The 21,207-nt window shown below is 37.9% G+C and overlaps 3 protein-coding genes across 4 annotated transcripts in view; 1 reads left to right on the forward strand and 2 right to left on the reverse strand.

Annotated features, from left to right (window-relative positions):
* Positions 1 to 1,735: 1,735 nt before the first annotated feature.
* Positions 1,736 to 13,211, reverse strand: kbtbd2 (kelch repeat and BTB (POZ) domain containing 2). Of its 2 annotated transcripts, none has more exons than XM_052612168.1 (4): positions 13,063 to 13,211; positions 7,871 to 8,281; positions 5,211 to 5,376; positions 1,736 to 4,274 (listed from the first exon to the last, which is right to left on the reverse strand). In XM_052612168.1, exons 2-4 carry the CDS (start codon positions 8,041 to 8,043, stop codon positions 2,718 to 2,720), a joined length of 1,896 nt encoding a protein of 631 aa, XP_052468128.1. In that variant the 5' UTR covers positions 8,044 to 8,281; positions 13,063 to 13,211; the 3' UTR covers positions 1,736 to 2,717. The 2 variants fall into 2 exon arrangements, with proteins under 2 accessions (XP_052468128.1, XP_052468127.1); XM_052612167.1 differs by lacking the exon at positions 13,063 to 13,211 and adding an exon at positions 10,409 to 10,898.
* Positions 13,212 to 13,683: 472 nt separating this feature from the next.
* buc2l (bucky ball 2-like) lies at positions 13,684 to 18,604 on the forward strand. Its single transcript, XM_052612160.1, has 4 exons — positions 13,684 to 13,841; positions 14,072 to 14,305; positions 14,891 to 17,305; positions 18,440 to 18,604. Exons 2-3 carry the CDS (start codon positions 14,074 to 14,076, stop codon positions 17,287 to 17,289), a joined length of 2,631 nt encoding a protein of 876 aa, XP_052468120.1. The 5' UTR covers positions 13,684 to 13,841; positions 14,072 to 14,073; the 3' UTR covers positions 17,290 to 17,305; positions 18,440 to 18,604.
* Positions 18,605 to 20,406: 1,802 nt separating this feature from the next.
* The window catches only part of si:ch211-217a12.1 (alanine aminotransferase 2), a 34,118-nt gene continuing 33,317 nt past the window's right edge, over positions 20,407 to 21,207 (reverse strand). The window contains exon 12 of the mRNA XM_052612173.1: positions 20,407 to 20,715. Coding sequence (XP_052468133.1) covers positions 20,625 to 20,715 — 91 coding nt within the window. The 3' untranslated portion in view covers positions 20,407 to 20,624. The remainder of the gene's footprint in view (positions 20,716 to 21,207) is intronic.

Genomic DNA, 21,207 nt, shown 5'->3' on the forward strand with positions numbered 1-21,207 from the left:
AGCACCAACCATTATAATTGAACAGGATATTTCTTGTCAGATCAGACAAAAATGTCTTTACCAACTATGACATACTAAGGTAATTCACTTTTGTTGACAGACGCACTGCAGTAAATTGACTTCTTATACAGTATACTGTGTTTCATCCAGAAAATGTCCTAACCTTCAAAACTTTCCATCAGACAATATAAAGATGGTGTTTTAGTCAGGGATTTATTTTGGTCTTTGCCACATAATAATAATTAAAAAATAATAATATATATATATATTAGAAACCCCTATCTGTCTACTGTCAATACTCGATAAGTAGCTACCAGAGTATTTAAAGAGTCTGAATACATATGCAAACAAGACATGGAATTTGTTTATTTTTATTACATTAGCAAACCATATTCAATATGATTCAACTGCACTCCAGTAAAATTGAGGCACATAGAATTAAATCTGTCCAATTTTTTTTTTCTCATACAAATAAGTTACACAACATATTTGCTATCCATGTAATCATATTTGAATTTAGAATTAATCAACTAGAATCTTATTGTATTCTGTTTTAAAATAGTTTGGAGGCAGGCGTGCATTCATATCTGTCAAGCAACTGTGCAAATATAATATCTTATAATGACGCAATACATTTTTTAGAACAACTGACTTTATAAATACCTCACTAATAAATAGGTAATTACTGTCTATTTTAAAACTGCCAAAAGCTTAACCACATCTGGATGAAATACTGGCAAGTTATCAGCTGTCAAGCTGTTAGCAGTCAAAGTCTGGGCCCAATGTCTCAAAACATTAAAACCTGTTCATGCAAAAATTTTGTTGTCTCTCTTGCAAGAAATGGTTAACCCAGGGTCACTCTAAACCCCAGGTAGACGGAGTCCTGTGTTATCTTGCACTGCTCAAAATTTACCCAGGCCAGGATTAATAATTTTTAAGATTCACACTGTACATTCCTAAACCCTCGGATAACATTATTTTTTCCATTTTTAGGACAAAAGCCACACACAACAAGTTTACATGCATTGCGTATCCTCAATTGGCCAAACTGCTGACTGTACCATCAAGTTTTCCCTGAATGAATTTCTGACCATTAAGGTAATAATAAAAAAGTCTCTTCACTCCAATTCACGTTTCCCTAAAATGAACACTGAAACAATTGTTTATACAATGCAAAATGTTTCTGTGACTGTCCGAAGCACATAAATATGAGGCTGTCTGTTGCTAAGCATCTAGCCTTAACATTTTAACACTGGCACACATTTGGCCCCACAATGCGGCGTTAACACAAAAGTGTTGCTATCTAGTTCCAGAGCAAGGATTTATATCCCCAGCCAAAAAAAAAAAAAAAGCAGCGCTAACACTTCTTCTAAATTACAAAAGGTGAAACATACTTTTACCTGGGCTTAAAAGCAGGGTTTAGAACAACGATATCCGAGGAATAAGCACAGTGTGAAAAGTCCCACAATCGCTTAACACATTTTTATGTTGAGGAAAAAAATGGCAGAGCGGCATTTCCTCCCCGCGAGTTTTGCAAAGGTACTGATGAGAAATTTGGATCAAGTATATTTACAACTGTTGTACCACCCTCACCTAAATGACCCAAGCAACAAAAAGAGTCTAAATATTATTTTATAACAAGTGATTACAAATAATAGTATGAAATCCAAAAAGAAGGGTTCAGTTTTGGCAGAAAATAACAGCTTTGTACCCACTATTGCACAAATACACCAGCAAAGATTTATTATTTTTTTATTTATTTTTTTACATTAAAATAACCATAATATTAGAACAAACGTTATGACCCAGGGCAACAAAGCATTAAGGGCAATTTGAAGATGCTTCATGGTGACTCAAGAGTAAAGCTTGTTTTATTTATTTTAACTTGGTTTCATTTAAGTTCCACAGCTTCAGTACATAAACATACATACATCTGAACATGATGGAGAATGAATACTGTTGCTTGTATTTCCTGCATTCGTTTCATAGGGGATATATATATGAGTGAGGGAATGAGAAATAAATGATACAGTAAACCGAGCAAGAAACCAGACTGGAAAGCACCCTGAGGTATCGCTAGTGTATCTGTGGTTGTAAATGTGAAACCTATCCTTTTAAGAGGTCAAATTATGTCATATCCAAGATGGGTCAACAGACAGACTACAGAGAAAGTGAACAATGAAAATACAGCACAACAATGACAATAACAAAATCAATGTCAAGCAAGTCACCAAACCAGCGGCGAATCCAAAACATCAAGTGACAATCAGTACAAAATATCTCGCCAACCCCTTGAACCTCTTGTTATTCTGGTGACATTTAAGAGAAAGGTGAGCAATTGATTTCTGGAAGATGAACAGGACAAAAAAAAAAAAAAGTGAGAAATTTAAGAACTCCCAATGTACAGTTGCCGTTTCCAACCAAAGGAGGTTGTGCATCATTCGCACAACCAAATTGTTAAAACCGTACCTCCAACTGGTAATGATGAGAGAAATTAAATATTTATGTTCTCAAACTTGCTATGAGAATGATAAAAATTTCAAGTGTTGAAGAGGGGTCAAAACTGAATTAAAAATGTGAGATTCCAATTAAATTTTTGATATCCATAAGCACGCTAATCATTAACGGAAGACCGTCACCTTTCCTCTCAAAAGAGAAGAGCATTATTCCAGAACAGTGGATAAATTACAGGTTAAATTTGAAGCCGACTCCATTAACTATACATGAGGCAGTGACACCATGTCCTCATCCACCTCAAACTCCTCCGCTCCATCAGGAGAGAAGAGGTAAGTGGGTGGCTTCCAGGGAGATTCATCAAGGCAGGAAGGGTATAATTTACCCACAGCACAACGGAAATCTTTGCCAAGATCCCAGAGCACACGTTCTGACACTGCCTGCCGCAAGGACCAGCAATCAAGCTCCAGGTCGTACTGATAGAGAGCATACTTCGCCCGCTCGTTTAAGTGCGTCTCACGTATAAAGATGCATAGCGTATTCAGTAGCACCACGGCACGCACACAGGGGTCAGAATACCTCTTGGCTGGGATGTTAGCAGCCAGACGCCATTCGTTTTTGTTGACATCATATATTTCTACCGTAACAGAGGAGCCATCAATAGTGCTTGTTGGCAGACGCAAACCCGAGTTGCCCACAACATGCAGACCACCAATATAGAAGATGAAGTCTCCCAGCGCAGCAGCTGAAGCAAAGCAGCGACTAGTCTGCCGCATGGCCATTTCCACCCAAGTGTCAGCTCGAGGGAAGTAGCAGTACATGAGGTCGTGTGTCATGACATAGATGCAGTCCCGGGCTGTTACTGCTGTGCTCCAACTCCACGCGCAGGGAAGAGGACTGCTCAAGCTCCATTCGTCCCGCTCGCAATCGTAGCGTTCCACTGTGCGCTTATTCAACTCACCACCCACATTATCACCAGCAATAGCGTAAATGAAACCCTGACAATACACCAGTGATGGTTTAGTACGAGCGTATAGCATCGGCGTTTTGGCCACCCATGCATTCTGCTGGGCATCCAGCCAGTAGAAGCTGTCCACTGAACAGTAGGCAGCCTGGAGCTTGCCACTTTTGCTGCCATGGGTAGCTAGAGTGCTCTTCAGTGGTATCTGTCCACCGGCAATAAACACATCATTGTCTGGGGTGACCAATGTCCCAACCTTCTGCAAGTCTCCGGGCAGGTTACACAGTTTATAAACCTTCTCTGCTTGAGGGCTGTAACAGACCACTGTGTGACGTGGACCTATAACGACTGGGTGGCTTTCAGCCGGTGGTTCAGCCTCTACAAAAATAAGCATTTCTTCCTTGGTCATTCCCAGTCTGGGCTTAAAAAACTTTGGCATAGACTTGTACAGGCCTTGCACTACCACTGATTTGTCGTTCGGTGGAAGACCTTTGAACCAGGCACGTTGGGTCACCTCAGAAAGCGCATCAATTCGAATCTGGCTAAGGACGGAGGACAGATACGGAGAACGTGCTTCCATGTTGTATTCCAGCCAAAGCATGGCCGCCTCACGTACCGTTTCCTCTTTCTCCACATTGAGATTGTCGCTGCTCAGGAGGTCCAGCAAAAGCTCGTGCGAGAGCTGCAGGAAAGCCTCCTGTCGGTAGACGACAGGAAATTTGTGCTCCACCATGCGCTTAGCACTTTGCTTCAACTCTGTGCAACTAAACAAATCACCAATGCTTAGCATGCGGACGCAGTTTTCAGCAGTGATTTTTTTGACCAAGTATTCTCGACACTGCAGTAAAACATCCTCCACCTGAAAGACAATGAAAGTCAGAAATAAGTAGGCATAAATCTGATTAACAATATTGCAAATGTTAAGATTGTTTTTAACTGTCCCACTTCTAAAAGGTCACTGAAATTCCATTTTGATCAGTCATTTCCTTCATTGGCTGTTTAATTTTCCAACTCTCCTAGAGTTCAACAGTTGAGTTTTACCATTTTGGAATCCATTCAGTCAATCTCTGGTTATGGCGGTAGCACTTTTAGTTTAGCTTAGTATATATCATTGAATCAGATAAGACCGATCTCGCTCAAAAGTTACCAAAGAGTTTACATATTTTTCTTATTTAAAACTTAACTAGTTACTAGTTACATCATGTACTAAGAAAAGCTGTGAGTTTCTAGGCTGATAATGCTAGGAACCATGCTTTCATTCGTTATAATCAAGGAACTTTTGCTGCCATACCATGGGTGCAGCAGTGCCTGAAATAAGTCCCCAGCCAGTTTGTGTAGTTGCAGCAATAGCAGAGTTGCTGGGGACTATTTTCAGGCACTGCGTAATATCACTGCACCTGCTGCACCCATGGTACGGCAGCAAAAGTTCCTTGATTATAACACGGAATGAGAGTATAGTTCCTAGCCATATTGGCCTAGAAAATCACAACTTTTCAATTTCCGTCATTCTTAGTACACGATGTAACTACAGAACAGTTAAGTTTTAAATAGGAAAAATATATAAACTATATGTTAATTTTGAGCGAGATGCTAACAGTCTTATCAGATTCAATTATCTATGCTAAGCTAAGCTAAAAGTGCTACCGCCATAACCGGAGATCGACTAAATGGATTCCAATACAGTAAAACTCCACTGTTGAACTATAGGAGAGTTGTAAAATGAGCCTATTTTCAAAACAAGTGGAGTGTTCCTTTAACGTTTACCCATGGAAGAATGTGTGCATGTCTTCCTAACCTGAAGAAAACATGCCGTCTCATAGAGAGGTTCAACAGTGGTGTCGTTGATGACTAAGATCCCGGTGTAAGCATAGGTTATGATGGTCTGCAGTGTGATGGGGTCAACATTTCTAAGATGAACATGTGTCTGTTTGCTCTCACTGAGTCCACTCATAAACATGGCCCTACAGAAACAGAGAAAAAGCAAAAGCAACACTGGTTAAAACAAAGACCCTCGAAAATAAATGTGCACTCTCAAATGAGTCAACTGATGATCTATTAAAGTTCTCACGATTCTAAAGAAAATGATTATAATTTACAAAACCCAAAAGAACATGTACTTTACTAGAGGTCTGACTTTGTCCCAGCCTGTGTCCATGTTATATCCTTGTTAATGGTGTCCTTGTGTCCTTTTAGATACTGAATAATATTAATTAACTACATGTACTTACTACATGGTTATGGTTAGGATGAGGGTTTGGTTTAAAGTTAGTTGCATATAATTATGCATAATTTATGGTTGTTATTACTAAACCAAGTACATGTATTGTGTAACAAGGACACCATAAAATAATATTACAGGGAGTAAATATCTGAATTTTCATTGTTGTGTGAATCATATAGTCAAAGAAAATAAGTTGTGAAGGGGTAAATAAACTCCAAACTTTGAAAGAAGGACAGCTAATTAAAGGGATACTCCACCGTGTTTTCATATTAATCTATGTTTTTCCCTTACCTAAGACGAGTTGATACATACCTCTCTCGTCTCAGTGCGTGCACTCAATTGCTTTGGCGCGCCGTGACACTTTGAAAGCACTTAGCTTAGCCCATTCATTCAATATGGGCCAAGCAGAGAAGCTACCAAACACCTCCACGTTTTCCCTATTTAAATACAGTTACTCGCGTAGTGTAACTCGACCTAGAACGGTAACACAAAACAAAACGTTGCGCTTTTCTAAGCGTGTAAAATGGATAACTATATTGTGTGGCGGAATACCATGGCAAGTGCTTGTAAGCACTTCGTCTTGGCGCAGTCATATCTTCACTCGTGAAAAATCCTCTCACCGGCCCCCGCTCCCTCTAGCGCAACGTTTTGTTTTGTGTTACCGTCCTAGGTCGAGTTACACTACGCGAGTAACTGTATTTGTAGCTAAGTACTTTCAAAGTTTCAAAGTGTCACCGCACGCCAAAGCGATTGAGTGCACGCACTGAGACGAGAGAGGTATGTATCAACTCGTCTTAGGTAAGGGAAAAACATAGATTAATATGAAAACACGGTGGAGTATCCCTTTAAGGATTACAAAACCCCTTTCCTGAAATCAGAGGTGGAAAGTGACAAATTACAATTACTTTCTCGTATAGTTGAATAAAAAGTAGGCCCTTATGTATTCAACTTCACTACATTTATTTTTTTATCAAAAGTAAAGAAAGAAAGAAAGAAAGAGCATTTGAATAAACTACTGGGGTGGTGACCAGCACTTCAGGTGATGAAATTCAGACAGTAAGACTAACTCAAAACCTTCCAGTTCAGCTGGAGTCCAGAGCAATAAAGTGACATCCACTCACTGGCTTGTTGAATCAAATTTAGCTAACGTTGCAATATTTTTTGTGAAGCTATGTGAGCTATGCTCATATTGTGATTTTCAATTGGTATTCGGGCTGTGCAATATGGACAGAAAAAAAAAAATCATGATTAATATTACAATTTTGATTTCAAAAGGTAACAGATTAGTCTCTCAAATAACAGAAACTAGAACAATGCATTGTAAGGCCAGTCGGTTCCATTCTGGCGCTAATTATTAATAATGGTTATTTTAATCCATGTAAAAAACAGTTTTTGCCATTTAATATTTTATGGAAACACTTTTTTCTCCAGGATTCATTGATAAATAGAAAGCTCTAAATACAGCATTTATTTGAAATATAATCTTTTGTAACATCATGTTTTCACTGTCACTTTTGATCAGTTCAATGCATATTTGCTTAAAAGAAAAAGAAGCATTGAACACATACACATTTCAATGGTAACATCGATAAAAATAAGAAATGTTTCTTGAGCACCAAATCAGCATATTGGAATTATTTCTTTAGAACCATGTGACAATGAAGGCTAAAGTAATGACGCTGAAATTTCAGCTTTGCATCAAAGGAATTAAGCATATTTAAAATATATTACGATACAAAACAAAACAAAAAAGTACTGCATATAAATTGTCCAATGTGTAAACAATATGACTTAAGTACTTAACCCAGCAGAAATATGAATATGAAGACACTATCAGCATATTTGAAAACATTTATGACAGATGTCACACTCACTACCAGCTTCACATGGAGGTTATCTGCCGCCCCAGCATTATTTACTTTACATCTGCAAAGTCGCTCAGTAGACACGCACCGTGAGAGGAGTTGCAGAGAAATTGTGCTTTCTGTGGTTTATAAATCATGCTTGCTTACATTTTTGATTAATTGCACAGGCCTGCTTGTCTCAATTTTGTCTACCCTGAAATGGTCATATTTTTTAAATGACCAGAGCACTGAGCAGTTGAAGTAAATAGAAAACACGTAATCATCAAAAATGTAATTTCCAGTAAACACTGAACTTTATAGAATTTTTTTTATGTTTTTTAGATTAATCAGTTGAATATTCAGGCATTCAGAAACACCTGCTCCACTCACCTGAAGTAAGAGCTGCAGGTGGCCAGCACCATTTTATGGCAGGGGAACTCACTGTCCTCCACCAGCAAAGTTATGTCAGTCAACAACTTCTGCTCGTAGAAAAACTTCAGCTGTTCCAGCACAGAAACAGCATAATCTGTGTTGACTTGCCGACGCTCTCCAACCTCCGACATGTTCGTATCCCATGAGTTTTCAACCAGCCCCTGAATGTCAAAGAGTATCGCTTCCTTTCTGCAATGGCCTGTTCCCTGAATACTTTGAAATTAAGGCTATTCCTCTACCATGCTGAAATCAAAACTTTTACAGCGGTTCCAAAGTATTCAGCTGTCTCAGAGGACGTTGGGACAGAGGGAGAAAGTGACGTGAGGTAGAGGGAGATGTCTACATCAGAACACCAGCAATCCAGCGTGTCTGTGGGGAAAAAATGTGCACATTAGACAGAAAAGGACAAAGGGGTAACAGAACCACCCCCATATTTAAAGTATTAATATTACTTTTTATATACAGAAAATGTATATATTCCACTCTTATTGAATGTACCATTATTTTTCTAGCATATGGAACTGACTAACTTCAGTGATTGTGTGTGATTTAGTAGCAAATTGAAGAAATGTTTGTGACTTTGCTTACTTCATACACAAAAAGTTTAAAATTCGGACAAATTCCAATTTCTTGATTTGATATTTTATAATAGTAATAATTTAAAAATATAGAGAAAAAGTATCAATAAATGATTAATAAAAGCCAGTGAGTGATCCTCTGTTGCTGTCTACTGGTTATAACTGATTTGATGTATAATTTTACATAAGTGTTTGTTTACCACAAAGTATATTTTGTTCATGCCATTGAAATTAACATTCAAACTGGATCACCTTGGAGCTTTAAAATGCTGGAAATAGTTGTGTGAAATGCTTGAAAGTCACTGAAAAGTGCTAGAATTTATCTCTCAAAAGGTTGCACAAACCCTGAAATGAATGATATATTAAGACTTAAAGTTCTGCATAATTAAGGGCGTGGCCATTTGAGTGACAGGTGGATTGCCGCTGCTGACAATGCCGTCGCACTAGGTGGGCGTGGCTTCAGCAATCAGCTCCCGTCTTTTTGCTTATTTTCGATTATCCGGGAGAATCACACGGCGACGCCAAGATGGCAACGGCCCGCTCTACACACTTTAGGCTTCAAAACCGCTAATGAGGAGTCTATGACGTCTGTGACGTCACGGACACTACGTATATATTTTTTTTACAGTCTATGGTTGGGCAATGTGGTGGTCGCACCAGTGTGATCACTCAAAAATATGTTGCACCGGCAGAACAAATGGTCGCAAAATGTGAGCATTTGGTCGCAGTCTGGAGCCAGAAATTTATATATATATATATATATATATATATATATATATATATATATATATATATATATATATATATATCAAAGCTACAGTATGGTGCAAAGTTTTAGGCACTTGTGTAAAAATGCTGTAAAGTGAGGATACAATCAAAAATAATGCCATAAATAGATTTTATTAATTAACTTTTATTAACTTAATTTAAATCAACATTTGGTGTGACCACACCATGAGTCAAAAAAAGCTTTTGTCCCAGGTTCACTTGCGCATAGTTTTTCAGGTAGGTTTCTTGAAGTGCCACAGATCTTCTGGATTTAGTCCATCTCAGTTTGTTCTGTTTCTTCATGTTATTCCAGACAGACTAGATGATGGTGAGATCAGATCTGTGTTGAGCTCTGGCTGTTGTTAGGCCCCTTGTGCAAACAAAAATCTTAAAATAATGTGTGGAAATGTAAACTGATAGTTGCTACTGACACACTACAGCAAAAGATAAAAATAACTGACTTAAAACCATATTTTTTGTGTGTGTGAAATTTTTGCACAGGACTGAATATATATATATATATATATACACACACACATTTTGGATTATTTGTTAAATGTTGATTTTATGCTGTCAAACGTTGCATAGTCATCGACGTCAACTCAGCACGTGAAGGTATTATGAGAATTGCAAGATGCAGCCTAGACAGTCCAGTCGTCGCCGACTAACGTTACAGTTCTTAACTGGCGGGACAGGAGCCTTTTCCGGTTAAAAATCATTAGTTCACATCAGTAATGTCACCACATGAACCCATACATCCGCATATATATATATATATATATATATATATATATATATATATATATATATATATATATATATATATATATATATATATATATATATATATATATATATATATATATATATAATCGAAGTAAGAACTATTTACTCATAAAGAAATACAGTTAAAGTTACCCCTTATATTAGTGTGTCCTAATTTCCACTTAAGTGAAGAACGTGATTTGCCTCGGCATTATCATGTTGTAGCATTGAGTACGTTACTATAATGAGAACAACATCTCACTGTGATACGCAAACATTTTTAGCTCAGTGGACAGTTGCTCGCATCTGGAGCCGAGCAGAGACGCGGTTATCGGTCTCATAACCACACGGCGCTGTTAAACAGGCCTGTTAGAGGTCACCTTACCTCCGATGTGCTGCTTGGAGCTCCGGCTGCTGTGCGTTTCTGTCGAATCCACAACACGAAGACAAAGCTTTTTCACAGACGGCGAGCTGCTAAAATTGCTGTCCTAACCGGATCAAAGTCCGATGCTTAATGTGCCTACATCAAACACCCTGATCATAATTTCAGTATTTAAAGAAAAGTCAAGCGCATATTACACACTGATCACTGCTATAGCAGTATGCAGCTAAATATATCTATATGAACAAATATGAAATGCTAACGCAGCTAGCTAGCTCTCGTTCCCCTTATAAAAACAACAATACTTTCTTACAATTGAATAAATCGATATCAAACAAGATCGATCATGCAACTAAAAACATTTAGATGTAAGCAACGGTGAAATTACTTATTCAGGCCTGTAGACACCGAGTGAGCTACGGAAGCCTAATTTAAGAAGTTGCTTCGATCAGGAAAGCTAACTGCATGCTAGTAACGTTAGCGCGACAATAGAACCGGTAGAAGAGAAATCAACGTCAATCGTGTCACCGGAGGGGGCGGGTCTTTTCCTGCCTGGCCCGCGGGATTAATAAGCAAAAGTAAATAATGCAAATAAAAACATTCTCTTCTATATCAATGACGTTATACAGTGTGATCAATATCCTTCAAAAAAGATACTAGTACTTTTTAAGGATTAAACTGAACGGTTTTTATTATTTTTATTTTATTTTTACATTAAATCATGTCAATATATACTGTTACACCAAATACAGAAAATAATGATCTTAAAAATCAAATGACCCATTTAAGGATTAAATGTTAGAATGGCTTGCTCAAGGATGTTATGTTTATATATTTGTACACTGGGTGGCGCTAACACTACGTACAGTCCGTGACTTCATTTGCTTTACTACCACACATTGCAAGTCTTAACGTGAACCATTAACCCGTGCAAGTTAATCCGCTAAAAATGTTTGTTTTGGTAATCTTTAATCAAAATCTTAACATTTGCTTCCGCTCTGAAATGGCATTCCTTTGCTGATGACGTCAGTGTGGTGGCTTGGGCAGAATATCCTTAAACACAGAGAGGGGAGGAGCGCAAAAAATAAAACCATGCCCTATATTCAATATTCCGTTTCAGATGGAAATATTTCACCACACTCGGTCCGAGACCATTGCATTTCTCAAAACAATACAAACAGAACCACACAATGTATTTACCTGCAAAAGTCTGTAACTTTCTCAAATTCTATAGTTAATTCTCTCAAAAGTATTTATGTAAATGGATTAACAATTCTGCTTTTTAAAAGTGCTCTGACAACAACATGATTGCTATAGTGAAAAGCAAAAGTCTCTCACTTCATATATTTACACACAAAACAGATATGTTAAGGCGTGTGTTTCAGTATGCAACATAAAGTATATTTACTGTATATCATAATATACAAGTAGACTACTGTAATATGAAGCAATACAGTGTATACATCATTTACAGCACAGTGCAAATTGTTGAAATATATTGTTTTGGATATGGACCTGTTTCAATGTTATTTTATTTTGCTTACTTTTAAGTTGATGCCATATTCGCTTGAATATGAAAATGATATATGATTAGAAAGTACCTAAAATGCTTTAAATGATATTGATGTATGTGCATGACTACCTTTGTTTATACTGTAGGAAGGATGAAATGAGCAAAAAGGTGTCAAAAGTAAATTCATGAACTTAATTTTTTCAACTAACGACAAAGGTTACTGAGATCGTACATGGTGTGAAGAGAAGGTTTTAAACCACAAGAGGAGGTTAAACAGACAAGACTACAGTAAGAAAGATAAGAGTGCTAAAAGAAGATGGCAGCAAAGGAGAAGATAGGAGGACATCCGGCAACTGGACATGATTCACAGAGACTGATATTGAATTGGAATTTACCAAAAATTTATAAATGTTCTGAGGAGTAAACCACTCTTCAGATGCCATTAAGCATGAAGGACACCTACACCCTATTGAGGGGCACTTGACAGTATCTCAAATATTGAAAATCTGGATATTTATCTTATAAAAATGAATGGATTCACTACAGGGGGCCTTAATTCCCAGCAAATTCAGCAGTTCCTGACATCATCAAGAAATAATGTCTCTAGGCATTTCTTTTATAACAACTCAATGCCATGTTGTATCAATGAAACATTCAAATAAGTAATTGGTGACGTGTCAACAATACGTGTCAACAGTAATGACCTGATGAGTGGAATCAGGTGTTAGATAAGGGAAACATATAAAAGGTGCAGGGCAGGGGGGCCTCCAGGAAAGGTCTGGGAAGCACTGAATTAAGTTAATGATGTTTGTGATCACAGTTTCATTCGCATATCCTTTGTCAGATATGACTGACTGACCAATATTGACTAGCCTACAACTTATAAGATTCCTACAAGTTTCACACCTACAGCACATATTACAGACATTGATGCAAAAACGCAGATACATTGTTCTACATGTCTACAGTATAAATAATGAATAAACCAGTCTTATAAACTCCTTGATTTTTCGCTTAAGTAACTTTAAATATAATATGCATGCAAAATAATCCATTGTAAGATTAATTTACATCACTCCACAGAAAGGTTTTTGAAGGTTTTAATAAAATAAAAGTCCTAAAAAAGCATATTTCCAGTACGCACCCCAGGCTTGCACAGTATCGTAAACTCACTCATCAGAATCTTCGGTAATCCTCGGCAAACATCGACACGGCTCATTCGGTTATTTTTGGGTCCACGGCAAATTTCGACTGTTGGTTCAACCGACTCAATCGGTTATTTTGAGTCGGACGTGCTACTTATGCTGTGCGTCCTGCGTCACCAACTAAAGTTCGATTCAGTTCGATATGTGAACCGGCTCAAAAAATGATTCGTTCAAGAACCGAACATCACTAGGGATTATATTCTTTGCGTTTTTGCTACTCCTAAATATCTTTTATGTGTCTAAATGTTTTGTCAACATTCCCAAACACTCTGATAGTGAATTGTCTGTATGAGTTAGGCTACTGTAGACAAGGTTATTAAAAGCAATGCAACTGAGCATTATTCAAGTTATATCTGATCTCACTGGTGGCTGATCTGTACTAAATGTACTCATTTCAGTTTTCTGACTGAGGTATTTACTCAAGTCTAAAGGTAGACATTTGGCATCTCAATCGACTTTGTGTTTGTTGTGCTAGCATAGGTTGATTTAACTAAAACCAAATAACTTTTCTGGAAACAGTAGCCTTTCTAATAAAGTCAGCAGAACTGCCTAATCAGGTCATGCTTCATCCTAATTAACTCCTCCTGATTAATAGGTCTAATTACTTTGGTGTGGTTTTCTCTGGGTTCATAACGCACTGATTTAAACTTGAGCAAAATTGTGGATTAACTTGTTTTAGTTTTGTGAAAGCTTTTCCCTTGGTGTAGACAACATAAAGGTAAGCACTATGTAAAAATAAAGCCACATACTCTGTTTAATTTGGAATTATAATAATTTAAACCAACCATTTTAGTTACTACCATATGTCTTTAATTGCTAAGAAATCTGTACAAAATGAGAAACAGCCTGTGTTTGATTAAAAAACAAATGTTCCTTCTGGTTGACTGTAATTTGAAGAACTTTTCTGGCCAAATAACCAAAACCTTTTTTTGGCTTGTTATGCACAAGATATGGCTGCTATAGCAACACAAGATCCCACTGGCAGTATTGCAAGTATACTTCATAGACCACAGTATGCACAGGCTCCTCAGCGCCCTGGTCCTCTGCCCTCCAGAATATTACACCCAGAAGAGCAGTTCCAGCTAAACCAGCCCTTTTACGTCCCCACTGTCCAGCCATTCATCCCATATCAATGGTCCATGTCAACTCCATATGTACCCTATGGTGGATTTCATGGATTAGGTATAACTTTTTTGTAGTTTTGCTAAATATTACTAATTCTTATTGGTTTCAAATTTAGTTTTTCAGAATTTTATTTTTGTGCTTTAAAAAGTTTTACCTGATGAACATAATCACTTATCTGTATCGTCTCTAAAAGTTTCTAGGTCTTTCCCAGATAGTTTTTGAGGACATTAACATGTAGGGAACCTCGTGCTTTTCATAATATAAAGTGTGATCTTTAGGAATCCAACATAAGCTGGAAAATTCCTAATGTTTCTGCTCAGGCCTATTTTTAGGTGTCTGGTATAAGCTATAACTTTCTGTCCCTATTGTGAAGACTTCACATGATTTAAGTACCTGTGGTATTTTGTGTAACAATGAGCTTGATCGAATGTATGCAATGTTCAAAATGACAGCCTTAGGATTTACAACAGGCTTCCTTAAATCTGGCCCTGGATAGCCTCTGTCACGCAGGCTTTAGCTTAAAACCTGATCAAGCTTACCTTCTTGTAACTTTAGAGACCTTGATTAGCTTGCAATGGAAGACCATGATTAGCTTAAATGGAAATCCACACATACGCAATATAACTTTTCTTTCTTTTTAAGGTTATGGCATGATGCCATCATTACTACTACCTCAGTGTTTAGAAGTTCCTGGATACATGATTCCTCAAACTCAACTTCACATGTTGGACTATAGACATCTGACCCCCCATGTGGCTCCAACTATTCCTCTTCAGACCCGCCGCTCACATTTTCAAAACGGTGTGCCCCCTGGTCGTGTGATGGTCAGCTCAGAGGTGCAAACTGAACCACTTTGTCGTACCACAGACACACATGAACGTGCAATATCTCACAATTGTTCTGAATCAGGTAGGGGTACTGACAGTCCAGTGTCAACATCACCCAGCTCCTTGGATAACAAATCCGTAGCTTGCCCTGAAAGTACATCCATGCTAACTCAAAATTACAATGCCACCAATGCTATCAACACTACTGATTTGTCTGCTGTTCCCAAGAGTGAAATCCTTCAAGCTGAACACATGCACATGAAATGTGACAAAATGTTTTATGAGCATAAGAAGTTTCAGAACAAGGATAACATGGAGCTGGCTAGTCATAATGAAACTGACCTTTTGCAGTGCAGCATGGGTTCTGTACAATCCTCAGGGGATGTTGTCTTGTGCTCTTACCAGTCATTAGCATTTAGGAAGGATAAACAGAGAGTTGAAGCTGGGATGTTAAGCTACTCCAGGAAGCATTGTCTCCCTGCTTGTACAGAAGTTACTATGTTGAGAAATTCTCCATCTTGTAGAACTTTTAAAACTTATCCTAAACCAACCAGATCTGTCATTACCCAAAGAATCAAAGCAAATAAAAACTCTGAGATGCCATTTCGTGCAAAGAGCAGAGATGATGTCAACATCTTCAATAACGTTGACTTTAAGATTCTGCGGCTGCCATTTGACATTGAGAACCCTAACCAGCCTTGTCAGCTGGAAGCTTCTATCTGGTCAGTAGAGTCTCTGATACCTTATGTACCTTCAACTGAGTGGATGACCAATAATGGTCTTTTAAAAACTCCCCAGAAACCTTTGAGCACACTGAATGAACATGTTGACATTATCTCAAAGCCAAATTATGTTCCTGAAGGGAAGAATCTACAACCTGGTGCATCAGTTAAATCTCATGGTCGTCCATGTCAGCTTGAGGCCTCTATCTGGTCCGTAGAATCGTTGATGCCTTATGTGCCTTCAAATGAGTGGATGGTTGAGAATGGGTTTTTAACTCCTCAGAAACCTTTGGGCACACTGACTGAACATGGTGACATTATCTCCAAGCCAAATTATGTTCCTGAAGGGAAGACTCTACAACCTGGCGCATCAGTTAAATCTCATGGTCGTCCATGTCAGCTAGAGGCCTCTATCTGGTCAGTAGAATCGTTGATGCCTTATGTGCCTTGCAATGAGTGGATGGTTGAGAATGGGTTTTTAACTCCTCCGAGACCTTTGGGCACACTGAATGAACATGGTGACATTATCTCCAAGCCAAATTATGTTCCTGAAGGGAAGACTCTACAACCTGGCGCATCAGTTAAATCTCATGGTCGTCCATGTCAGCTAGAGGCCTCTATCTGGTCAGTAGAATCGTTGATGCCTTATGTGCCTTCCAATGAGTGGATGGTTGAGAATGGGATTTTAACACCTCAGAAGCCACTGAGCCCACATATTAAATCTAGTGACCTTCTATCAAAGCAGAATCAGTCTTCCACTGGTACTCCAACAAAGAATCTACAAACTTGTGCATCTACCAAACATGACTCCTTTAACCCCTCTGAGTCCCGATCCCCATACCGTCCCTCAACAAGCTGGCTGGCTGACTTTGGTAATGTATACTACTACAGTAAACTACCTGTTGTACAGCAACATCCTGACCTTCCAGAGAAGCAGCAACCAAAGATGTCCCTTGCCATTAGTCTTGAATCATCTCCTCTCAGAAATGGGAAAAACACAAACAACCAAACACCAGGAATTGGCGTCTCTGTTCAGAATCACTGTTCATTTCATACTTGCAAGTGCAAAGGAAAAAGCAGTTTGCGGTTAGCTGGATCTTCCATGAAGTCTGGTCAGGTTTCTCATTCCACACTGGAGAATGAACTTCCCTTCTGCCCATCATGTAGATATGATGAGAAAGGAAAGGATCATAGAAAGCCTTATTTTTCGGACCGTTTTATCTGCAAAAGAGAGGAGACTACTGAATTGAAAAACTTATACATGAAAAGAGCTACTGCGGGATTCCATGGTACCCCAAAGATGACTTTAGGGAGTCATTTGACAAAATGCTATGCTGCTTCTCGGGCTAAACTGAGTGAAAAGACTGGACCATGTCAAGATTACCAATGCCTTAATCCCAGCCCTGTTCAAGATAGTTGTGGGGACCTTAGATGGCGAATTTGGGAAAAGAGTGAGGAAGACTGGATTAACAATCCAAATCTGAGATTGTAACCGAGACTGCAGAGAGGTAGGACTTCCATTTATACCATTGCCAAAATGTATGTACTCTAAATAATAATAATAATAATAATACATTTTATTTGTAATGCACTTTACATTTGAAACAAATCTCAAAGTGCTACAATTAAGATCAATTGGAAAGGATAAAATACTAAAGGGTTTAATAGTTAAGTCATAAGTTCTCCTAAAAATACATGTTTTTTAGTCTTTTTTTTAAAAAGTCTCAATAGTTTGAGGTGCCCTCAGATGGTCCGGAAGGGGCATTTCCATAGATTCACTGGTAGGTTAGAAGGGAGATCTTCTATTCAATCCTGGCGGAAACCGGAAGCCAGTGAAGAGAATGGGTGTGATGTGATCATATTTTCGAACTCATCAGGATCCTAGCAGCACTATTCTGAACATACTGCAGTCTCTGCAAGCTTTTGTCCGGGATCCCGATGAGAAGTGCGTTACAGTAATCCAGTCTGGAGGAGACAAAGGCGTGGACCAGTTTTTCTGCATCTGCTAAGGGTAACGTTGGATGTCAATCTTACACAAAGATTGGTGACCGTTGTGGAGAGGGGAATGACATGATCAGTGATCGTTATACCAGTAATGGAGGAAGACTGGGTTTGATGTGGTGTGCCAACAAGAATTGCCTCTGTTTTAGAGCTGGAGGAAGTTGTGCTTCATCCACACCCTTTTCTCCTCCAGACAGGCAGTAAGCGTTGAAGATAATGTTGGTGAAGGTTTCATGTACAGTTGTGTGTCATCAGCGTAGCAGTGAGATGAGACTCCATAGCAGCTAATGACATGGCCAAGAGGGATCATGTAAATGATGAAGATAATGGGGCCAAGGACTGACCCCTGAGGGACCCCGCAGGTAACCGTGTGTTGCCGGGACCTTGCACTTCCAAATGAAATGTACTCCGTTCTGTTAGTGAGATATGATTTTAAACCAGTTAAGAGCTATAAAAAGTATATTTTTTACAATACATGGAAAGCAAGTATGCAGGGATTTGAAACTGAAAGAAGGATTCAGAAAAGTTTCATTTAAACCAATTCTGATCATAGGTTCTCAGCAAAAACGACAATGCTCTGTGTGTGTGTGTGTGTGTGTACTGAATGCAAATTTAAAATCGTATATTTTCTTTATTTTCAGAGATCACACAAGAGGAAGACACCATGTTTATTACTCCCAGTCTGCACACCCCATGGAGGGCTAGAAGGTGTATTTACGTCACAAATGGTCAAACCCTTCCTACAATCAAATAATCGCATGTATGGTTTTTATGCAGTGATTTAATAAAGTACTTTTGAGTGTGAACATGTTGTATGGGTTTATCACTGAATCCTCAAGTTCCATTTGAAGTTGTCTCAAATCTATTTTTTTTTTAAATACTACAAAAGAAACCATGCATTTCCTAACTTTTTTTTTTTTTTTTAATTGCACAACAAAAGGTTTGATCCACAAATCGATAGGTGACTGATTGCATTAAAAGGCTTAAACCAGTTTAACAAGTAATCCAATTTGTTTCAAGACTAGTCATAATGTTTAGTCAGTAACATAAAATATATTGGTTTCTGGGGAAGTCGTGGCCTAGTGGTTAGTTTTGACTTCTAACACTAAGGTTGTGGGTTCGAGTCTCGGGGCTGCAATACGACTGAGATGCCCCTGAGCAAGGTACACCAACTGCTAACCGGGCACTGCAGCATAAATGGCTTCCCACTGCTCCGTGTGTGTGCACTTTGGATGGGTTAAATACAGCGCACAAATTCTGAGTATGGGTAACCATATTTGGTTGTATGTCACGTCACTTTTCACATTCATCTACAGTTGTGGCCAAAAGTATTGGCAGTGACGCATATTTTGTGATTTGCTGCTTAAGCTGCATTGTTCATTCACATTGTTTATAGATTGTCACTGCCAATATTTATAGAAACAATGTGAATGTATACCATAACAGGATAAGTAGCAAATTTTGTAAAACACTAAATTTATGCCACCGCCAATACCTTTGACTAAAGTATGTTGAAAATAAGACCGTTACTCCTTGGTTAACAGGTAGTTCTTAACCCAGGCTCAACATGGAGGTAATGCTTATGCAGTTGGCTATGATCTTACCATTAACCCAGTCTAATGTTACATTAAGAGACTTAAACAAGTGACACTAAAAACTAAAATCATAGAGCTGATATGTGGAAGTATAAATACAGTATTTCTCCTTGCACACTACTTTAAAAGTCTAACTAACTGAATCGACAACCATCATGATTGTTTCAATACATCTAATGTGTATTCATAGCAAGAGTTGCTGTCTGGAGTGACTGAAAACATGTTTAATGGGAGACTAGAGTTAGTCCTGAGTAGACCAAAATCTATGAATATCCATTAATATTACCAACACATTTAGAGATGAAAAAAAGTATAAATGCATAATGTCGTAATGATTAATCTGATTAGTGATGATGTGATTAGTGATATTCTAACACACTGCCTGATACAGATGCAAAGATGTCTACAAGGACTAAATCAAGCAAGCTAAGTGGATTTAAAATCAGACAGAAAATTGAAAATCCAGAACTGGTGTTTGTGATAATTTCTTTACATTTGTATATGAATGTGGTCACCGTTCACTTTAATTTGGAAAACAGCAGACTGATCATTGTCTAGGTAATTTCTAGATCATTCTTATAGTTTACTGTATATTGAGTAGGTATTGTTTAGTCATCCAGGCAGTGTGCAGTGAACAGAGGAGTAATTATAATGAGGTGACACAAGCATGCCCATTCAAACTGAAGGGACAATTGTCCCATCAGATTTTTGATCTATTTAATCTATTGGTCTTTGAAAATTAATTTCCAGGATTATTGTGTGTAAAATGTGCTTATCTTAAACACTGTTAGCATAAAACATGGCTTCTGCCAACTCATTTTAGAATACTGTAGTCTTAAATGTAATTTTTTATTTTTTTACTTTATCTTTTGTAAATAAATGAGACTAACAGATTGCCTTTTTGAAATGTACAATGTCATCTTTCTTAACACTGGAATGTTAGTAGCAGAATAAACAATACAGTGACCAAACGAAAACATTGAATAAATAATAGAACCATTAATACCAATGAAAAACTTTGATATTGTCTTTAATGGAAAAGCCAGTGACTAAACTCACAGTAGAGCTGTGTACTCTCAGCACACCTGTGTTCAACTCGCACTTTGTGAGATGCTAGATGGGAGTTAATTTGCATTGCAGGGTATTTATCCAGAACAAATCTCAAAAGTGCTGTAGCTTTAGGTGTAAAATTGAGGATTTTACTAGATATCAGAAAATGGGATGGCCGTAGTTAAGAGTACTGCTCCATAAAATGCTGGTGAAACTCCTTAATTTTTGCCAACACTATCTTCAGTTTCTCTTTTGGAGGAAGGATGGTCATTCTGTAGGAGAAGAATGTTAAAAACAGGTACAGTTAATCAACAGGGATTGAAAGAATTTCAAAATATCAATTTAACAATTGATAAAGTGTTAATATTACTCTTATTTGACTGAATTTAGTTGACAGTTTAATTCTGACAATTTATTTGGCATTTATAGTAGGTGAGACAGACTTCATAATTTTGATTAAACATCCAAAGAGCTACTGTCCTGCAGAGTTCAGCTCCAACTCCAATAAAACAAATATGAAATGGGTCATCAAGTTATTCAGGCTTAAAAGTACAGGTACACTGATCAGAGCAGATCCCTGGCAAAGTTTTGCTTAGGGGTGAATAAAGGCCCCCGTAGCAAATCCATACGTTTTTGTAAAATAAATATCCAGATTTCAAACGTAATAAACACTTTTTTTTCCCCTAACATCTGCTGACTGTGGGACATAGAAGACATCTTCTGATTAATCAATTTTATCGATTAACTCAAATGTGTAGTTTACA

This window comes from Carassius gibelio, chromosome A12, assembly GCF_023724105.1.
Source record: "Carassius gibelio isolate Cgi1373 ecotype wild population from Czech Republic chromosome A12, carGib1.2-hapl.c, whole genome shotgun sequence".
Taxonomy (NCBI): domain Eukaryota; kingdom Metazoa; phylum Chordata; class Actinopteri; order Cypriniformes; family Cyprinidae; genus Carassius; species Carassius gibelio.